This window comes from Coregonus clupeaformis, chromosome 19 (genome assembly GCF_020615455.1).
Source record: "Coregonus clupeaformis isolate EN_2021a chromosome 19, ASM2061545v1, whole genome shotgun sequence".
Taxonomy (NCBI): Eukaryota; Metazoa; Chordata; class Actinopteri; order Salmoniformes; family Salmonidae; genus Coregonus; species Coregonus clupeaformis.
Window position 1 is genome coordinate 4,773,691 of NC_059210.1, and position 21,937 is coordinate 4,795,627.

The following is a 21,937-nucleotide window of genomic DNA, read 5'->3' on the forward strand; positions in this document are numbered from 1 at the left end:
AGATTAACAACAGATGTGTCCATCTATTTCTGTTCAACAGCGTTCTCTACAATAATACCATTAGTTGTCTCCTCATTTGCTATATCATTTTTCAACCATACTTTTTCCCCATTAGACTTTAGTGCTTCTGGTAACCCTTCCATAACTTAGGTGCAGCCAGCAATGTACGGCATGCTTTTAACTAGAAGTTCAATGCAAATCTTAAGTCAAAAGAAATCAAGCCATGCTGCAGAAATGTAATGGTGTGAATTGAAATGAGGACACATCGGACTGGAATCTGTTGGAATGGTAACATATGAAGTCGTCTTGAGTTTGAGTTGAGTGCACTATGCAACCATTGCCAACGTGTATTGTTATACAATAGAGAGTCATAGACGTTGTGTGCAGTTGGTTAAACTCTGTGATGTGTGTAGCTTTGGTTTGGCTTGTGAAGAGCCATTTCTCAAAAGGCTAGGGAGGTCGGGGCTTGGTATTGTATTGAGTTCTACTCTTAGGCTACCATTTGGAGAAGATTGTGACATCCTCAATTCAAAATGTAACCTGTTTTACATCACGGCTTCAATTCTTTGGCAGAAAACAATGACCAATGACTACCATTGCAATTCAGTCCTCCCTGCAAATAAGATTTGAAGTAACTCTTCAAATGTCAGCCTTATGCCTCCCCACAAATGTACCAAACATTTACAGTATGTCTATGTCTGCAAACATGTCTTTCAGAGTTGTGGACATTACAGCGTCAATCCATAGTGCAGCAGACAGTGAACTCTCCCAAGGTGCCCAGACTGACCTACTCGCAGCTCCTGTCCAAAGACAGTCCTCTCCCCCAGGGCGGAGCAATTCCACCGGCCATAGCGAAACTGGTACTGACACTCATTGATGCCCAGCTGGGCGCCCTCCCCCACCACGATGATGGCATCCGGGCGGCTCTGGCAGATGGCCCGCTGGCGAGGGGCCAGCCCAGGGATCTTGTTGCAGATGATGTTGGCACCCAACGCCACCACGGAAGACAGGGCCCTATGGATAGAGACGTAAACATACAGGCACGCACACACACACACACACACACACACACAGGCAGTTAGTGCTACAGGAGGACAGATAGACTGAATCACATTACATAGACTTTAGGCCACTCCAGACCAGGATTAAATTCAACCAAAGCCTTGATGAGCATTCCGTAGGTACTCAGTGCTGTCTTGCAAAAATATTACAATTGAATGGATTAGAGGTGAATCAAAGAGAGCATCTGAAACCATTATCCGACGCAAAGCTGAATAATAACACTACACAGCATGCTAAAACGGACCCAAAGCAGAAAATGACATTGTGTTTATTTGCTTGCTGACAATGCCTCTCCGCATTGGTTTGGCTCGTGATCGTAGAGAAATTAGTTGGGTTTTTACGTTAATTGTTAGGTAACGTGGTTAGAATTGTTTCCAGGCATGGGCAAGCCGTGCGCCGGCACAACCGTGCCTTCAATTTGTAACTGGGCTTCTCAAATTTAGGAATGGTTCTCAACCAAGAAGTCACTCACAACAATGTTATCCTTATTTAATTTGAGATGTACAGTGAGGGAAAAAAAGATTTGATCCCCTGCTGATTTTGTATGTTTGCCCACTGACAAAGAAATGATCAGTCTATAATTTTAATGGTAGGTTTATTTGAACAGTGAGAGACAGAATAACAACAAAATAATCCAGAAAAACGCATATCAAAAATGTTATAAATTGATTTGCATTTTAATGAGGGAAATAAGTATTTGACCCCCTCTCAATCAGAAAGATTTCTGGCTCCCAGGTGTCTTTTTTACAGGTAACGAGATGAGATTAGGAGCACACTCTTAAAGGGAGTGCTCCTAATCTCAGTTTGTTACCTGTATAAAAGACACCTGTCCACAGAAGCAATCAATCAATCAGATTCAAAACTCTCCACCATGGCCAAGTCCAAAGAGCTCTCCAAGGATGTCAGTGACAAGATTGTAGACCTACACAAGGATGGAATGAGCTACAAGACCATCGCCAAGCAGCTTGGTGAGAAGGTGACAACAGTTGGTGTGATTATTCGCAAATGGAAGAAACACAAAAGAACTGTCAATCTCCCTCGGCCTGGGGCTCCATGCAAGATCTCACCTCGTGGAGTTGCAATGATCATGAGAACGGTGAGTAATCAGCCCAGAACTACACGGGAGGATCTTGTCAATGATCTCAAGGCAGCTGGGACCATAGTCACCAAGAAAACAATTGGTAACACACTACGCCGTGAAGGACTGAAATCCTGCAGCGCCCGCAAAGTCCCCCTGCTCAAGAAAGCACATATACAGGCCCGTCTGAAGTTTGCCAATGAACATCTGAATGATTCAGAGGAGAACTGGGTGAAAGTGTTGTTGTCAGATGAGACCAAAATTGAGCTCTTTGGCATCAACTCAACTCGCCGTGTTTGGAGGAGGAGGAATGCTGCCTATGACCCCAAGAACACCATCCCCACCGTCAAACATGGAGGTGGAAACATTATGCTTTGGGGGTGGTTTTCTGCTAAGGGGAGAGGACAACTTCACTGCATCAAAGTGACGATGGACGGGGCCATGTACCGTCAAATCTTGGGTGAGAACCTCCTTCCCTCAGCCAGGGCATTGAAAACGGGTCGTGGATGGGTATTCCAGCATGACAATGACCCAAAACACACGGCCAAGGCAACAAAGGAGTGGCTCAAGAAGAAGCACATTAAGGTCCTGGAGTGGCCTAGTCAGTCTCCAGACCTTAATCCCATAGAAAATCTGTGGAGGGAGCTGAAGGTTCGAGTTGCCAAACATCAGCCTCGAAACCTTAATGACTTGGAGAAGATCTGCAAAGAGAAGTGGGACAAAATCCCTCCTGAGATGTGTGCAAACCTGGTGGCCAACTACAAGAAACGTCTGACCTCTGTGATTGCCAACAAGGGTTTTGCCACTAAGTACTAAGTCATGTTTTGCAGAGGGGTAAAATACTTATTTCCCTCATTAAAATGCAAATCAATTTATAACATTTTTGACATGCGTTTTTCTGGATTTTTTTGTTGTTATTCTGTCTCTCATTGTTCAAATAAACCTACCATTAAAATTATAGACTGATCATGTCTTTGTCAGTGGGCAAACGTACAAAATCAGCAGGGGATTAAATACTTTTTTCCCTCACTGTATGTGTTTAAAGCACACTTGTAGTGTAATACACCGCCTATAAATGTATTTCCTGTGCAAGACTTCTTTCATTTATCCACATTTGTAGAGCAATGCCACAGTATGCCTGGTTAATATGGAAGGTTTCTGACACCATCCCTCCTGCATGCCCTATGAGGTGTTGTTCCTCAAAGGGTTAAACCCAGATCAAGCAGTCATTTAACCCTTGGCATGACACCTAGGAGCTTCTACTACTGATCATCGCTTTGGGAGTTAATATAATCCCGATTCCTGACACATGTTGGATGGGTTTGGAACAGTCATGTACCAGAAAACAGACTGTTTAACAAATGGGGTTATTTCTCCATTAGTGTGTTTATAGCCATCCAAACCCTGCAGATACATGCCTTTCAAACATGTCAGTAGACAAGGAGCCGTAAAAGAGCATAAAGGCGAATGCCAGCTTTGATGTATGACGTAGGCCTCCAAGGGCTTTACCACAAGCAGGGCAGGCTGATGCAGGCAAGTTGTGTGTCAGCAAAAAATGACAGAGAGGGAGCGAGAGGGGGGGGTAGAGAGAGAGAGGGGGGGTCAGAGAGAGGGGGAGAGAAGAGAGGGAGAGAGAGAGGGAAGAGAGGGAAGAGAGGAGAGAGAGGAGAGAGAGAGAGAGAGAGAGAGAGAGAGAGAGAGATGAGAGGGAGAGAAGAGAGAGAAAGAGGTCGGCTGCATTTGTGAATTACCCTTCAAAAGGATTATGGAACAAAACCATACTGCCCTTATGACTCAAAAAACAAAAAGAGAATGTTGGCCTAACATGTTCATCTTCTGTTGATTAGCTGTCTTGCTATCTTCTATCTTTCTTTCTTTTTATAGTTTACTCTCCGTTAGTCAACACCTCTATAAAACATTTTGGGGTGTGTGTCAGCTTACATTTACATTTTAGTCATTTAGCAGACACTCTTATTCAGAGCGACTTACAATTGTGAGTGCATACATTTTCTATGTTTTTTTCTTTTCAGTTTTCGTGCTGTTGTCAGTTATTTCCATCTTTGCAAAATATGTTAAAATGCTTAAAAATGCAAACATTTGAGTCCCGTGAATTCAAAGGAAACTTGCAAAGGATTTCAATGGTTCAAGAGAGATGATTCAGACATCCCTTCTTGCTTCAAAACTGCTATGCACCATGAGCAGCATAGACCTCTCCCCTATCCATATCCAAAATGATATGATAAATTAGGCTCACCAATGCTTTGACCGTTGCAAAGATAACCTAATCACCATTACCAGGCATTGAGAATTAGGTGCATAATCAATCAAAGTCTGGTAAATGCCATTAGAATTCTCTCAAATGTAATTGAAAATACAGTATATTTTTCATTTATATCGATCCAAAACTAAAAATGAGATATAAAGCAAATAATTAATGAAGCACAAAGCTCCAAAGTAACTCTTTATACCTCTCAAACCTCTGGTTCCTTGATGTCTACTGAACAAAACAATCAAAATGCTCCACCGACCTTCTCTATCGTAAAACAACCCCCATGGAGTTTGTGGTTTAAATGTGTGGTTCATATACTGTATGATGCTACAATTCATGAGGTCAGGTGCACTGTAACTGATGCTCTAGGAATGTACACAGATGCTCTGGATTACATAATGTGCATAGATCCTAAATATCCTATAACAACAGCAATAACCGTAATACCTCTCTGTATCTTCTCGGTCAGCAACAAGTCATTGTGCAGCTCACTGCCTGTTAAAATGGCAATGAGGACTTAATGATGTTGCTATTATTCTCCTCGGAAATGATATCCTGGCCATTTTCACCTGCCAATTCACAGCATCACTGTCTAACATGGGCTTGCAAAAGCATCAGACAATGCAAAACAGAGCATTCCTCAGTTAAGCTGCTAAATCCCTGCATCATCAAAGTGCACAATTGCGATTATGTTTGCTTAGTGGCGACTCTGTGTGCATAGTGGCAGTTTGGAACAGCTAGCACTCCAATAGACAGATACAAAGGCAAAAAACACTAATTTTAATCAAAAGCAAAATATGCAAATTGGTAGCCATGCTGTATATTAATACTAGTATAATGCACATTATATATATATATATATATATATATATATATATATATATATATATATATATATATATATATATACTCCCAGTCAAAAGTTTGGACACACCTACTCATTCAAGGGTTTCTCTTTATTTTTACTATTTTCTACATTGTAGAATAATAGTGAAGACATCAAAATTATGGAATAACACATGGAATCATGTAGTAACCAAAAAATGGTTAAAGAAAATAAAAATATATTTGAGATTTGAGATTCTTCAAATAGCCATCCTTTGCTTTGATGACAGCTTTGCACACTCTTGGCATTCTCTCAACCAGTTTCATGAGGTAGTCACCTGGAATGTATTTCAATTAACAGGTGTGCCTTCTTAAAAGTTAATTTGTCGAATTTCGTTCCTTCTACAAGTTAGGCTGGGTATACAGAAGATAGCCCTATTTGGTAAAAGACCAAGTCCCTATTATGGCAAGAACAGCTCAAATAAGCAAAGAGAAACGACAGTCCATCATTACTTTAAGACATGAAGGTCAGTCAATACGGAAAATGTCAAGAACTTTGAAAGTTTCTTCAAGTGCAGTCGCAAAAACCATCAAGCGCTATGATGAAACTGGCTCTCATGAGGACTGCCAGAGGAATGGAAGACCCAGAGCTACCTCTGCTGCAGAGGATAAGTTCATTAGAGTTAACAGCCTCAGAAATTGTAGCCCAAATAAATGCTTCACAGAGTTCAAGTAACAGACACATCTCAACATCAACTGTTCAGAGGAGACTGTGTGAATCAGGCCTTCATGGTCAAATAGATGCAAAGAAACCATTACTAAAGGACACCAATAAGAAGAAGAGACTTGCTTGGGCCAAGAAACACGAGCAATGGACATTACACCGGTGGAAATGTGTCCTTTGGACTGGAGTCCAAATTTGAGATTTTTGGTTCCAACCGCTATGTCTTTCTGAGACGCGGTGTGGATGAACGGATGATCTCCGCATGTGTATTTCCCACCGTAAAGCATAGAGGAGGAGGTGTTATGGTGTGGGGGTGCTTTGCTGGTGACACTCTCTGTGATTTATTTAGAATTCAAGGCACACTTAACCAGCATGGCTACCACAGCATTCTGCAGCGATACGCCATCCCATCTGGTTTGGGCTTAGTGGCACTATAATTTGTTTTTCAACAGGACAATGACTTAACGCACCTCCAGGCTGTGTAAGGGCTATTTTACCAAGAAGGAGAGTGATGGAGTGCTGCATCAGATGACCTGGCCTCCACAATCCCCCGACCTCAACCAAATTGATATGGTTTGGGATGATTCGGATGAAGGAAAAGCAGCCAACTAGTGCTCAGCATATATGGGAACTCCTTCAAGACTGTTGGAAAAGCATTCCAGGTGAAGCTGGTTGAGAGAATGCCAAGAGTGTGCAAAGCTGTCATCAAGGCAAAGGGTGGCTTACACTTTTTGCTTAACACTTTTTGGGTTACTACATGATTCCATATGTGTTATTTCATAGTTTTGATGTCTTCACTATTATTCTACAATGTAGAAAATAGTAAAAATAAAGAAAAACCCTTGAATGAGTAGGTGTTCTAAAAATGTTGACCGGTAGTATATATGTATGTATATATACAGAATTGTTTGTAGCTATCGTAGATGATATATATAATCTACGATAGCTACAAACAATTCTGCTCCATTTTCTATAGACTACAGTATGCAGCGATGTTAACGATAGGAAATCCAGGGATTCCCACAGTATATTATAGTGCATGAGGGCCACCAAAGTGAAATAACCTTCCCCCAAACCTTCCATTATAAGGTGCTGGGTTTGATGACAGGGGGTAATAGAGGGGGAGGGACGCATGACCTGAAGAGGGGCAGGTTCTACATACCGACACACACAAACACACACACACACACCTATTCCATCAGTTGAATGCCTTTGATGTGACATAGCATTAAGCTCACAGGTATGTTTCACTGAAAAATATGTCAGCCACAATTGTCTCATGAGGCAGATAATTCAAGTGGATTTATTCGGTGAGATTTGTCAAAAGTGCTTCTATGGCAAATTGCTGAAATAGCAATTGTGAAAAAACAAAACAAATCTGCAAGATTTGTATAAACTAAAGATATGATATCAATTCATAATATTTACTTTAAGTAAAAACTAATCTTTCTGTAATCAAAAGCTTTTAAAACCTGACTGTCCAGTCTAACACCCTTATATATATTTGTGTTATATATGTATGCTATAGCAAATTTGTGGGCAAGTTAAACAAATTAACAGTGCAGCTTGTTTCCATTTGAAATGTCTTATTCCACTTTGATGTTATTAGGGTTTAATATGGAAATCGAAAAAGTATTTCTAAAGTTCCCATTTTAAAAACCTTATACTGATCATATTTAACAACGGCAGCTTTAAAGGTGTGATTCACCCAACATTAGCATATTCCTTCATGGAATGATGGCGTGTTCTGACTAATACCTCTGTCTGTGGATGAGTCATTTGCCACCCATGTAGTTCACCGAATTTCACTGTTAGATTAACACGCTTTTAGCTGCACACGTAATGAGAGAGGAAGGAGCACTTTGGATGATGGGGATCACATTCCACTGTGTTTCTTATTCCACTTTAAAATCATCCTCATCCCTAAAACCTATTTCATTTGGGGTACTGTACTGTAATAAAGCATGTTTAAATTATAAAAACAAAATTATATATGTAGTTTATAATGTGCAAACGAATAGGCTACTAAACATAGAGCATAGCCACTTCTAACTGCAACCATAAACCACATCTATTTTAACATCAATTTTGGGGTCTCCAGCACGGGGATGGATACAACGTATGGTTCGGTAATTATTTTTAAGGAAAAAATTAAACGTTCTCCTGCGTGAACAACTGGTTATTTTAATTCAATGATACAATTATGACCAGTGTCAATCACGTGCGTGTCATAGACCGATGTTTTACAGCTACTTTTCCAGATGTGGCTTTAAATTATAACTTGGTAAATCTGCATAAGACTATGGTGATGTAATGCATAAAGCATAATCCCTAACCACAAATTGAGACAGGTAATAATCCACCGCATGCGTAAAAGCTATTCAGAAAGGGGAAATAATGTACTCTCTTCAGTCAATTGTCTTGAACATCTCTGCCACTCTGTGGCCAAATGAAACCGTGTCCAACCGTTATTACAATGTCGTAAAAAAGGATTTGGGTCCTAACAAAAAAAAAGACTGTACTATGTCACCTCATCAAACGACCTGCCCATAAAATAAGACGTCAGGTAATTAACATCGACTTCATCCGTTATTTCCCACGTAGACCGGAGGGATGCCCTAGCTACCTGAAGCATACGCTTTGATAACGAATGTATTTCGAGTATCCTCTAGTCATTTTAAACCGTAACGTCTAGAACATCATCGAATGTGGGGAAATACTAAAATAATACATCAAATTCGGTGCGTAAAATGCACACCCAAGTGCAAAAAAAAAAGATATTGAAATCGTTTTCTATCTCCATTTTGCTATAGCCTAGTTGTCTTAAATGACTAGTTATATATTCAAGCATGTTGTAGGCTATATTTTATATTCAAGCATGTTGAAATCGTTTGGATTAGACTAGAATGTGCACTGTGAAGCAAACATCCATCATAAATATGGGCTACCGTAACCAACAACCTGCGGTAATATTTCGGAGAAAGATTTAACAATAGAATTATCCATCAAGTACATATAATCGAAAATGAAATCCATTCTCAGTATGTCTCCAAACACAAAATCACACCAGTAAGGTAATTAAGGGGCCCGGTGATTGGGTCAACTTACAGGTAGCTCCCACTCGTAAGTATGAGGAAAATCTGTGGATAGTAGACTGACAGTAGTACACTGCGCGACGAGAAGATGATCATGATGACATTGAACAAATGGCTGCTTTCTGGTGGAGTGAGAAAAATAGTGGGATAGAGTCCTCTTTAAATCCTTGATGTCGCGCGTTTTAGTTCCCCTTTGCTCCAAAATCAAAGAGCCCGGTTTGGTGCGATGCGTCTGCGGTGCTCGCTTGAGTGGCAGTGCTATGCAGCTCCTAGCTCCCAGTCCCAGGGCCGTGAGTGTGCAGCGGGCGCGGAGATTGGCTCTGTCATCTCTCAGCGGTAGAGGCTGTTACAGAGTGTGGTTCCCGAGACGGAATGATGATGGTTTTAGGGATTTTGGATGGCAGAAAAGTGCTTTTCTCCACTCTCATGAGAATCGTGGCTGCCATTGGGCAGAGAGAGACACTGCTATCCGCCCACTTCTGCACCACAGCAGGACAATAGGGTGACAGTGATCCGCTGGCCCCCTGGACAGGGCTGCCTTTCATTCATCAAATCAGGCCCAAAAGTAAACAAACACTGGCGCACTCACTGACTGTTTCATCTTCAGGCCTACTGCTTCACACTAACACATCATCAGGCTGAAAAAACGTATGTGCGTAATGTGCGTAAAGCAATTGGTCTTGCACGCATTCTATCCAATGCTTTAAAAAACTCAAAACATTGTGAATAGCCTAATACGTAACCATATATAAATTATCACTTGGTATGATGTGTTATTAATGGCTTTAGCCTATCAATAAAACAGTAGGCTACTGCAGGTTTTAAAGCAGGTTAGCGTTTTTCATCATGCGTTTTTCATCTTGTTCTGGAGGCAGCTCTGCGAAGTGGTTACTAGCTGGCACAGCCACAAAGTCATACAATCAGATTTTAAACCTAGCCCTAACCTTAACTCTAACCTTAACCACACTGCTAACCCTAATGTCTAACCCTAACCGTAAATTAAGACCAAAAAGTTCATTTTAGTTTTCAGGAATTTTTACAATATAGACAATTTTGACTTTTCAGCTGGCCTATATAAGGAGAAATCACTCCGTTTTGCTTCTAGGACAAGACTCATGACAATAAACGTCAACCTGCGGTTTTAACACAGGATCTACAGGGTGATCTCGGTGTTGAACCTGGTGAGTGAAAGGCTCTGTCTGCACCATCGCTTCAGCACAAAGTGATGTCACTCGTCACCTGCAGACTCCAGTCATTGTGTGTGAAGAGGGTATCATGAAAGATTTTCCCAGGCTAAAGAAGGGGGGAGTAAGCGCGGGAATGAGCTAACTGGTTTGGCTTGATAAAACCCTGAGATATCTGGTGACGCTCCACTTGGTGTGATGTTTTCCCTATTCGAACTGTTAAGATATGAATACCTGTGGAGGTTACCCGTTAGGCCTATTTCACTTAAGGCTTGTGTAGGAGAAGGAAAAATGAACTCCCACGAATGGATCGCGCTGGGGGATGACACCTGTTGTTTTTGTTTAGATAACCATGACTGGCTATGGATGATGAGGAACATTAGCCTGAAAGATTTATGAGTAAAGAAAACAGGGCCTTGAGCTGTCCAAGGTTTGACTCTTGTTGAAATATCCTAACGTTATATATGTTGTGTATAACATTTTTTTAAACTGGTTGCTTATATTTTTACTCATACCAATTCAGTCCAAACCATCAGGGTAGGCTACCTTGCAGACAATACAGGCCTACAACAGAGACAGGTAAACAAAATGATCTAACCGTTTGCTTAATATCCTTTGTATTTACACAAATAGAAATTAGCCATGCTCTGGGTAGGAATAGAATAAAGTCCAAAAAGGCCTATGACTGATGTTATCCGTTTTTTTTTTTTGCATACAAAGAGCATATATAATTCCTCTGTATTTTATACATCAAGATGAGCTATTGCGAAACAAGTAAAAACTCTGTCTGGGCTGTGGAATGTGGAAATACAACTCAGCCAGGCTGCCTCTATTAATGAAGGTATGCAGCAGTGAGCCGGAGCCCGGCGGAGACCGACAGCGGGTCAAATGATCTATAGAGCGACAAACCAACCAGACTCTGAGCAGATTAACCACAACTGAGACTGAATATGAATTAATCTATTATTTGGCAAACCGCTAAAAAAAAATTGCACAGCTTTTACGCACGTCCAGCCGTTGTCCATGATGGCTATGGGTGTCAAGTTCATTTAAACACTGACATGGATGGATTAGGCTAGGATCACACTGAGTTTTTTAGATTGTTTGTAAAGGTCAGTAATTGTTTATAAAAGTCAGTGAGGTCAAAAGGGCAGTTGCGTCTTCCGCCCGCAGAACACTGCATTTGTATGGGCATTCAGAATATCCATGTGGCACAGCGTGTTGTAGGATATATTTAAAACAACAATAATAATGCAGACAAGAAGATAACATAAACATATAAGCAGTTGATATAAGTATTACATCTACACTTACCCAAGCCTTAAGTAGATGATGCCAAAGCACAAGAAGACGTAAAAACTCCACCTTCGGAGGGGTCTGTGCATGATCATAACCTCTTCTGGAACGGGCCATTCACTAGAATGAAGTGGTCATTCTTGCGTTCACATTGGCAACACTACAATATCTAACCTTTCCAGATGCAGATATAACTTATATTTTCCAAAATGTCAAATCTAAACTCTTTTGAAATCTTTAACCGTTTAAAATCCATAGTCAACGGGTCACAGGTGAGACAGAGAGTGATGGTGATCCAAAACGTGGTTGTTAAAGAGTTCGAAAACAAAATACTTATGAGAGAGCGATGGGTCGAGGAGTAAGATGAGTTCTCGAGTGAACCATTCTTATATTTCGTCCTTTGTATCAAAGTAGGACAAGTTATGTGTTCTCACTTGATCTTGCGTGCGCCAGGTACATTTACACCCGGTGCAATGTCCTCCTTTTCGACAGAATCTCGTCTGTATTGAGGCCGTAACACATCGGTTGCAGCTCCTCTCCTTTGACGACATCTTAAATTCTTTCCATGTAGCTGCAGGTATTCTAATGCAGGTAACAAAAGCCCTATCCACGCCTCCTCCTTTGAGCTGGTATGGATATGCAAGGATTGGGACGGGCTTCTGGGCTGAGCTGAACACGTGCAGTTGTTGTACAGCTACAGTAACATACAGCGAAACTAACCGAAACTTCCTTATATAGGCTATTTGAGGTTGCAACCTTGGGTATTGCCCAACAGGAGATACTAGACTACTCTCATCAAGTAGCCAAATAATGCTAGCGATTAGTCCATGCATCAGCTTACATTATGAACCTTAAGTAGAATAGTATTCTGCGGCATTTCATGCGTATTGCATAACCGATCATACATTCAACTTGACTACCACCTGTTATGAATTAGTGTATAGACAATATTTAAAGATCATTAGGGAAATGCATTTCTTATTATTTGTTACTTAAAATCATAGGGCTCGTTTTCAATAAATAGGCGACAGAATTGCCTACTGTGACAAATGCGTTTTAAAACATGTCAAAATAGGCAGTTGACTTTGCACAGGGGGACCATAACTTCAGGATGCGCACAATCTTGATGCTTCTTGAGTGTCTGTCCCCTGTGGTCCCCTTCTGCTGTATAGTACTCCCCCTGGTGGTTACAGGAGACAACTGTTGGTACTGGTAGGGGGAAAGGTCTTCTGTATTACTGTAGAGGCCTACATGATGTGAGTGAGTGTGCCTTTGAATGTGTTTCTGACCTTCGGTTAAGATAGGCCGGCTAGACATATCTCACCACTACTCTTTTCACATCAATATGTCAGTATCACAATTGACATTACAGACAGTTTGGCTAAGTTCCTGCACTTATATTTTAACATGATGTGCACCTGTGTAATCTTTAGAAAGTGTAAATCACCATCAATATGCAATATGCAAATGTATTTAAATATGTTCCTGTTAATTTCTGTTTTTTTATTGTTACATTTTAATGGTCTTGCAAAGAAATGTAATTCGTTATTCAAGATTCTATACGATTTTATGATTCTATGATGCACTTTGTTAAAACAACACATAAACCGTAAGTCATATATCATATTAGAACAAAACTATACGGATGAAAACGTCTAAACTGGAATAATAGTTGCAGCATAAACTAAAATTACAGACATGACCCATCTCTGTGCTGCTGAGAGTTGTTGTTGACCACGAGAAACAGACAAAACCACAGAAACCTTTGTTTCAAGACATCCCTGCTTTGTGGTTTCCAGGCCTTTTTCTTCTAAACATGCCCATCCAAATTCCAGATGGATTTATAAAATAATGAATGTCAATATAAAGACCCAGGGTGACATAAAAAGACACGTATTTGATGTGTTCCTGTAAAAGATGGACTTGTTTCTCTCTCTTCAAACGTAACTCTTGGTAAAGGCTGGGTGGGGATGGTCCTGTTTAGTTTAATTAAAATGTTCAAAGGAACAAAACATTTTTATTAAGCCTGATCATCAAAGACCAGCAGGGACACAATTCGTCACCCACCACTGTCATTGCAGACATGTCACACACATAGTAGGCCTAAACACACACACACACACACACACACACACACACACACACACACACACACACACACACACACACACATACACATACACGCTCGTGACACTGAGGTGGCTGGCATGTGGAGGGTCTTTTGACATAGTGTTTATTCTACTTTAAAGAGCTTAGGGGACAGGAGCAGGGATGAGAGCATTTGGGACAGGGAGGACTCATCAATCTAGCCAAGTCATATGCCACATAACACAATGCACCCAGTGGTTTGAAAGGGAAAACTGTGGTGATATTCATGTGGTTGTAATTAATGTCATAATTAATTAAGACAGTCAAAACAGTTGCAGACGGTGAAGAACATTTAGATTATATCTATCATTTAGATATTGATGATGTTCAAATTAGTTACATATTTACAGTGCATATCATATGTAGGGCCAGGAGTTCTTCCTGACCACCAAACCTTGGGTCCCAACTACATAATCAGGAAAACTCCTGGACCTAGTTGGTTTTGTTTTGTGTATTTGACCACTTCCTCTTACCTGTAGATAGAGTCACTATTTGACCCAATCACAAACATTGTGTTACACTTGTAATACCTGTATTATAATCATACACTACATTCTATGGGCAGTTTTGGCCCATTTATATTGTGTTACTAAAGTCCAAAGGCTGTCCCCTGAAAGGTTCTGATATCTCTACAGTATGCTCCTCTATCCAGCATTGCTTTCCAACGTGCAGCGAAACAAGTTTGAAGATTGCACAATTGTATCTGCTTCTTTTAATTTACGATCTTTTCAAACTGCAGGAGGGAAGAAGGAAAGTGAAAAAAATATTGGTCTGTATTTTGGCAGACGTCAGATGATATGTCGTACTGTCTTCTTGAATATTATTAAGTACTCTTGACCGACAACTAAATAAGAAAACCCACCAGGCATCCATATGTTTGTGTGGGAACCCTGTCAGCTGGAAAGCGGCTGCAGCAATGCAGTGAAATGGATGAATGCAGCAGCATGCCAAACCATGGAGCGGCGTCTGGGGCTGGGTCCGCCACATCTACACAAGGCCCCAGGCAGACACAGGCAGGAGGGGGAACCAACCGGCTATTATACTGCTCCCTGATGGCCCGGGCTACATCAGCTCCACACTCTTTCTGCCTCCAGATTTTAACACTTCCCTCAATTAGCCCAGGGAAGATTTAGTTTGGCACGGAGAAGGTCTGGATGAAAGGGGGCTTCCTATCCCTGAAAGGGGGCCCCAGCCCATGGTCTGCCTGAGAGAGAAGAGACTGAGACCAGGATATGGATCACTGCAGAGAGAGAAAGAGAGGGAGGGAAAGAGAGAGAGGGAGAGAGTTAGAAAGGGACAGAGACAGAACGCGAGAGAGAGTGTGTGACCTGTATGACCTGGGCAGAAAACATCACCTCGTACATCACACAGTGAGGTATTTTGACCATTCAAAGGTCAAATGTCAAAAACTGCCCCAACAGGTCCTCCACTCCTCCTAACCAGACAGATGTGATTGAACTCCTCCTTTTCTGGTCGGGCACAGCTGCGGATGCCCGTACAGGGGTGTGGAGTGGAGTGCAACCTGATTAATTCCCCAACATGCCCACTGATATTTTGGGTCCTGAGAGGAAGGGGCCTGACTGGGCGTGTGTAGATACGCCAGACTGTGTCCACATGCGGCCCGGCTCGCTCCACTGGCTGATTAGTGCAAGCTGAAATGCTCCATCATGCCCTCTCGATGGAAAGCAGCTTTTCCGAGGTTCACCGTTGCTTGCCAGAGCCGAATGCCACATCGGGTGCTTGGATAAAGATTAATAAAAAAATCTAAAGTCAGCAGTGTTTTTGCTCATGTTAAAACTTCAAACGCTAATTTGCGATGTTGCTATTTTAAATATGGCTCATTTCTCACCGGGGCCCCTTGCCAACCTTTCAAGTGTGTTTTTCTGATCAGCCTGTCTCAGAGACAGTGCAGAGAGACCCGGATCGATTTACCCAGATCTGACAGTCTGGGACTCAAAGCCAAAGCCCCTTTTTTAAGAGCACATTCACAAAAATGGTCTAGTGGCTTAGAGGAAGAAAAGCGTTCAGTTTCAAGCTGGAGAGGAGCTCTCTCTGTATGAGATGAGATTAGGATGGGTTGCTGCTACTCTGTCTGGGTCCATGGTGTATTGAGTAGGATCAGGAGTTTTTCCGAGAACAAATGGCCTGATTAGGAGAAAACGTGTGTTCTTCCTGGTCAGGTCACATCAAGTGTCTCTCTTCTGTGGTGAGCGACCAGAGATTTCTCAACTCTGTTAAACAGAATGGTCCCATGATTTAACTGAAGGCCTCAAATGGAGAGTGGTGACTCTGTTTAGGATGTCCACCAGTGGAGGCTGCTGAGGGGAGGACAGCTCATAATAATGGCTGGAATGGAATCAAAAACATGGTTTCCATCATTATGAGCCATCCTCCCCCCACTCTGCCCAGAGTGGGTGAAAAGGAACTTTGGTTATGACATTTCTTGTTGTTGTTTTTTTTTTGTCATTTTAGCAGACACTCTTACCCAGAGCGACTTACAGTTAGTGAGTGCATACATTTTCATACTGGCCCACCCTTGGGAAATGAACCCACAACCCTGGTGTTGCAAGCGCCATGCTCTACCAACTGAGCTACAGGGGACTACATTTCACTTTGTTCAGTGGGGTCTATCTCTAACATATCATTAACCAGAGGCGCAACTTTCACTGGGGACCGGGGGACCTGTCCCCCCCCTAAATTCTGAAATTGCATTTTTGTCCCTCCCAGTTTTATCATCGGAATGTGATACAAAAAGAGGCAACGGTGTGCTTTAGGACCATGTGGATGCCTCCGAGCAGTCGGTTAGGCTGTTTGGAGTGTTTATCCGACTGGATAAAAAAAAATACATATTTTACATTTTAGTCATTTAGCAGACGCTCTTATCCAGAGCGACTTACAGTTAGTGAGTGCATATATATTACCCCCCCCCCCCCCCACACACACACTTTTAAAACCAAAGTTGCACCCCTGTCATTAACATTATATGCAAAAAGTCTAATTTCCTAACCTAATACATCCGATAATAAGCACCAAGCTCTGTTGACATAGCGGTGCAGGTTTCTCATAATATATACAGTACCAGTCAAACGTTTGGACACACCTACTCATTCAAGGGTTTTTCTTTATTTTTACTATTTTCTACATTGTAGAATAATAGTGAAGACATCAAAACTATGAAATAACACATATGGAATCATGTAGTAACCAAAAACGTGTTAAACAAATCAAAATATATTTTAGATTTTAGATTCTTCAAAGTAGCCACCCTTTGCCTTGATGCACACTCTTGGCATTCTCTCAACCAGCTTCACCTGGAATGCTTTTCCAACAGTCTTGAAGGATTTCCCACATATGCTGAGCACTTGTTGGCTGCTTTTCCTTCACTCTGCTGTCCAACTTATCCCAAACCATCTCAATTGGGTTGAGCTCGGGTGATTGTGGAAGCCAGGTCATCTGATGCAGCACTCCATCACTCTCCTTATTGGTCAAATAGCCCTTACACAGCCTGGAGGTGTGTTTTGGGTTATTGTCCTATTGAAAAACAGATGATAGTCCCACTAAGCGCAAACCAGATGGGATGGCGTATCGCTGCAGAATGCTGTGGTAGCCATGCTGGTTAAGAGTGCCTTGAATTCTAAATAAATCACTGACAGTGTCACCAGCAAAGCACCCCCAAACCATCACCCCTCCTCCTCCATGCTTCACGGTGGGAACCACACATGCAGAGTTCATCCGTTCACCTACTCTGCATCTCACAAAGACACGGCGGTTGGAGCCAAAAATCTCAAATTTGGACTCATCAGACCAAAGGACAGATTTCCACCAGTCTAATGTCCATTGCTTGTGTTTCTTGGCCCAAGCAAGTCTTTTCTTCTTATTGGTGTACTTTAGTAGGGATTTCTTTGCAGTAATTCGACCATGAAGGCCTGATTCATGCAATCTCCTCTGAACAGTTGATGTTGAGATGTGTCTGTTACCTGAACTCTGTGAAGCATATATTTGGGCTGCAATCTGAGGTACAGTTATTCTAAATGAACTTATCCTCTACAGCAGAGATAACTCTGGATCTTCCTTTCCTGTGGCGGTCCTCATGAGAGCCAGTTTCATCATAGTGCTTGATGGTTTTTTGCGACTGCACTTGAAGAAACTTTTGAAGTTCTTGAAATTTTCCGGATTGACTGACCTTAATGTCTTAAAGTAATGATGGACTGTCATTTCTCTTTGCTTATTTGAGCTGTTGTTGCCATAATATGGACTTGGTCTTTTACCAAATAGGGCTATCTTCTGTATACCACCCCTACCTTGTCACAACACAACTGATTGGCTCAAACGCATTAAGAAGGAAATAAATTCCACAAATTAACTTTTAAGAAGGCACACCTGTTAATTGAAATGCATTCCAGGTGACTACCTCATGAAGCTGGTTGAGAGAATGACAAGCGTGTGCAAAGCTATCATCAAGGCAAAGCGTGGCTATTTGAAGAATCTCAAATATAAAATATGTTTGGATTTGTTTAACACTTTTTTGGTTACTACATGATTCCATATGTGTTCAAATCCCTTGAATAAGTAGGTGTGTCCAAACATTTGACTGGTACTGTACATTTCTTTAGATTTTGTAGTCTGCGGGTCGCAAAAAGCAAAATTAGCACGACAGGAGCTGATTTAAATGTAAAAGGCTTTGAAAATAAAAAGGTTGGTATAGGATCAGTGCTCCGTACTTTTTTCAGAGATACACTTGTTTTTGTTAGAAATCTTTGAAAAAGAACAGGAATTTAGAATTAATATGAAAAGCGTATACTAAAATATGTCTTGTCTCAAAATCCATCTTACCTCTCTATTGTTTTATGTCCTGCGGATTCGAGAAGAAAGATTACGAGTTCAACGCGAACGTGAGCCTGTAGCCAGTAGCCGTAATTATTGCACAGAATCCAGCCCAGCTGACGCGATGCAATTGTCGTCATTTTTACCACTTTTTTCTCTGGCCTCCATTGATTTAGTCACACTAATTCTGGCAGTCCTACAAGGGTAAAAACTTTTTAACGAATTATGACAGAGACATAAGGTTCGGAACATTGGTTCTTAGAGGATTATCTACACAATTAACATATTATTATACCCATTGGTCAAAATATGCGCTTTTAATTGGACACCCTACTCTGTAGTGATGGACTGGTCACGTCCCACATGACCCCGGCTAGTCATAGTGATTACAGGGGACAACAATCAGTTGATGACTTATGATCATGTTTGGGTGTCCATTGTGTGATGTGTCCTCCCAAAAGCTCTGAGATAATAGACTCAACAAACACTTTGGCCATATGTAATACTGAGTGAGTCCCACTCCCTGCAGCGTACCAGATGTCTCCCGGCCATGCTGAATATGTGAGCGCCAGCCGCATCCAGACACAATGTGCCTCTCTTAAGCCCCTTAGATCCAGTCATTATGTATCAATACTCCAATTCATTCCAGGGAGAGAAGTCTCCTATTTCTGCTCTCAGGGCCTCTGCAATACTTAGAGAAACAATTTGTATGCAGATGTTTCAACTGAGATCAAATGGACAAGAGGCCATAACCACATTTGTGGACGGGGATTGTCAGATGGAATGAGGACGTCCATAAATGAGCATATGTGTTGTGTTTTGGGACAAATGACTATATTAAGCTTTATTTACTCCTGTTTTCATATGCTGCTTATGGACAGGGTCCAGTTAGTCTAATAGCAGACACAGGTAACTGCAACCACTAACTGTAGTCATATGTGAGTTTATCATTCAAAAAACAAAACAAAAAATGATTGCAGGTCTGCAAATGGAACTGAAGAATTTACATTCACAATAAAATCCAGGGTATTATGTGCAGTTGAGAAAATACGACCAATGCCTCTCTGTTCTATGTTAATAACTCAGTGTATATGAGAGAAACTATTAGAACAGACAAATACATGTAATTTAGTGAAGTAAAATGTAATGTAATGATTTTGTCTGTAATACTAGCATTATAACATTTTTATTTATGTCCAGAGGCAAAGGCGTAGGAGCCGGGGGAGACAGGGGGGAGACACATGTCCCCCCAATGTTAGAAGCAGGTAAAATGGTACCCCCCCCCGCAAAAAAAATATAATTCAAAAATAATAATAATAATCTGCGAGAGTTTTATTTAGAAAAACAAGTCTCCAGATTTGTTGAGTGACTTTTATTTTGAAAAGGCCTCTGCTGCTGGAACTTGTGTCACTTCCCCTGCCCCCACTGACTGCTTTGTTCTCACTCTACAAGCAGTGTGGCAGTGTGTGAGTGAGAGAAAAAGCACTGTGCAGCACCACCTTCATTACTCACCGCACTGGGTAAAGTAATTGTTGTTGCAACATCAAAGTGTAAGGATGTGAATAAAACGTTCATATAGAACGAACATGAGCAACCATAATCTTTCTCCTGGCTAGTAGTTAGTTAGCTTTACATTTACAGTTGAGTCATTTTTAGCTGTCAGGTTTTATTTAACTAGCTAATGCTGGGTAGTTCTGGCAGTGTGAAAAACTAATAGTGAATGTTTTGAAGCCAAGAATACTTGCTAGCTACAAAATAACTTGCACAATCACTGTCTTAGTCTTCATCATAGGGTCAGCAAAATAGCAATGGAGAAAATCGTTTTTTCCAAAGGAGTGTAAGTAAGGTGCTTACAACTTAGACATCTTTAACTTCATCACAGTGATTATGGGTCATGAAGGTGTGTTCCATGTGTTAAGACTTTGTTTGGTGCTACATGATCATGGCAGGAGAGTGACAGCCATGAACAGACAGACAGGCAGAGAGGGGGAGAGAGAGAGCGAGAGAGAGAGAGAGAGAGAGACAAAGAGAGAGAGAGGGAAGGAAGGAAGGAAGGAAGGAAGGAAGGAAGGAAGGAAGGAAGGAAGGAAGGAAGGAAGGAAGGAAGGAAGGAAGGAAGGAAGGAAGGAAGGAAGGAAGGAAGGAAGGAAGGAAGACACAAATCAACAGGTAAGATAGTGAGAAGTGCCTCTCCAAGCCGATAGAGTTCATAGACTGATGGTCTGTCATAGCGTGAATACATCTGAGTTATCATATATGATCTCTGATGAAATGACAGCATCTTAAGTCTAGAGGGTATGTATTGCATGTGTTAACTTCATGCAGGAGAGAGGCAGCCATGATGATATTACATTTTTGATAATTGTGTAGAGCAGATATTGATTAATTTCAGTTTGACCTTTAATGGCTATTTTTTTTATTGTTAAAATTGTTAACTGTGTATGTTGCTGGTTATTATTACAGTATAATAACTGTATTCTAAGTTGAAAATATCACGTTAAGTTTCAAACCAAAAAGTATATAGAGAAGCAGTAGTAACAACCTGACATAGGGGAAGTGAGAAACATACTAGGTAATTAATCATACAGTAGCAGTGAAAGAGTACAAAATGGTTGTTTCATTGAATATATCCACATAAACAGTCACACTGGTATTCGGAACAGTATGAATGGCCATGGTCTTCAGACTGATTGGACTACCAGAGTAAGTCCCCCTCCGCAAGGCCCCCCTTTCCTTGTAAATTTGCACATTTTAAGTTAATATTTGTCTGTATCCTTTTCTCAGAAGTCACTACACATTAGCATTTAAAACCTGTTTAAAACCCCCATCCCCCCCTTCCCCAGCCTTAAATAATTCATTTTAGTTTACCTGTAGACGGTATGACAGAGATAGACAATAATAGCCTACATTTAACAGATTGTGCTTATTTCCATAGTTGTGTCACCATTGCAAGTCATAAGGCTATCCAGTAAAGTAATGTTAATGAAACAAACCTACTGTCATCCAAGTAATATTACTGTGTTGCTTAGTTGGTATTGATTTATTTCAGCGGATATTGCTATGTAGGTCACAGTACTAACTTTGATCTCTTTGTCATTCCTTGGGCAAACGTTACGCATACATCAAATGAATGGGAGTCCACGAGTTTACATACCTGTAAAAAACTAAACAGACTGCATTGACTCAGGGCGCAGCCCTGCGATCGTACCTGACCGCAGTTACGGACGGACCTCTCAACACACACACCCACACACACACACCCCGCTCCTCTACCTCTGAACAGCTGGGGGTGTTTGCTGTGTGAGTGGGTGACCTATTCTCCTCTCTCTCACACACCATAGCCCTGTGTACTGTCTGTGTTTGCTCTGTGTCCAGTTCAAACAGACAATGTTTCCATCCACAGCTCATTCAACCACACTCAAAGCTTGGCTT

General features: G+C 41.3%; 1 protein-coding gene across 1 annotated transcript in view; it reads right to left on the reverse strand.

The window, feature by feature from the left end:
• LOC121531725 (protein Wnt-7b) overlaps positions 1–9,426 on the reverse strand; it is a 33,368-nt gene extending 23,942 nt beyond the window's left edge. Inside the window, exons 1-2 of the mRNA XM_041837128.1 lie at positions 9,067–9,426; positions 788–1,014 (exon numbers count right to left, since the gene is read on the reverse strand). Coding sequence (XP_041693062.1) covers positions 788–1,014; positions 9,067–9,149 — 310 coding nt within the window. The 5' untranslated portion in view covers positions 9,150–9,426. The remainder of the gene's footprint in view (positions 1–787; positions 1,015–9,066) is intronic.
• Positions 9,427–21,937: the final 12,511 nt, after the last annotated feature.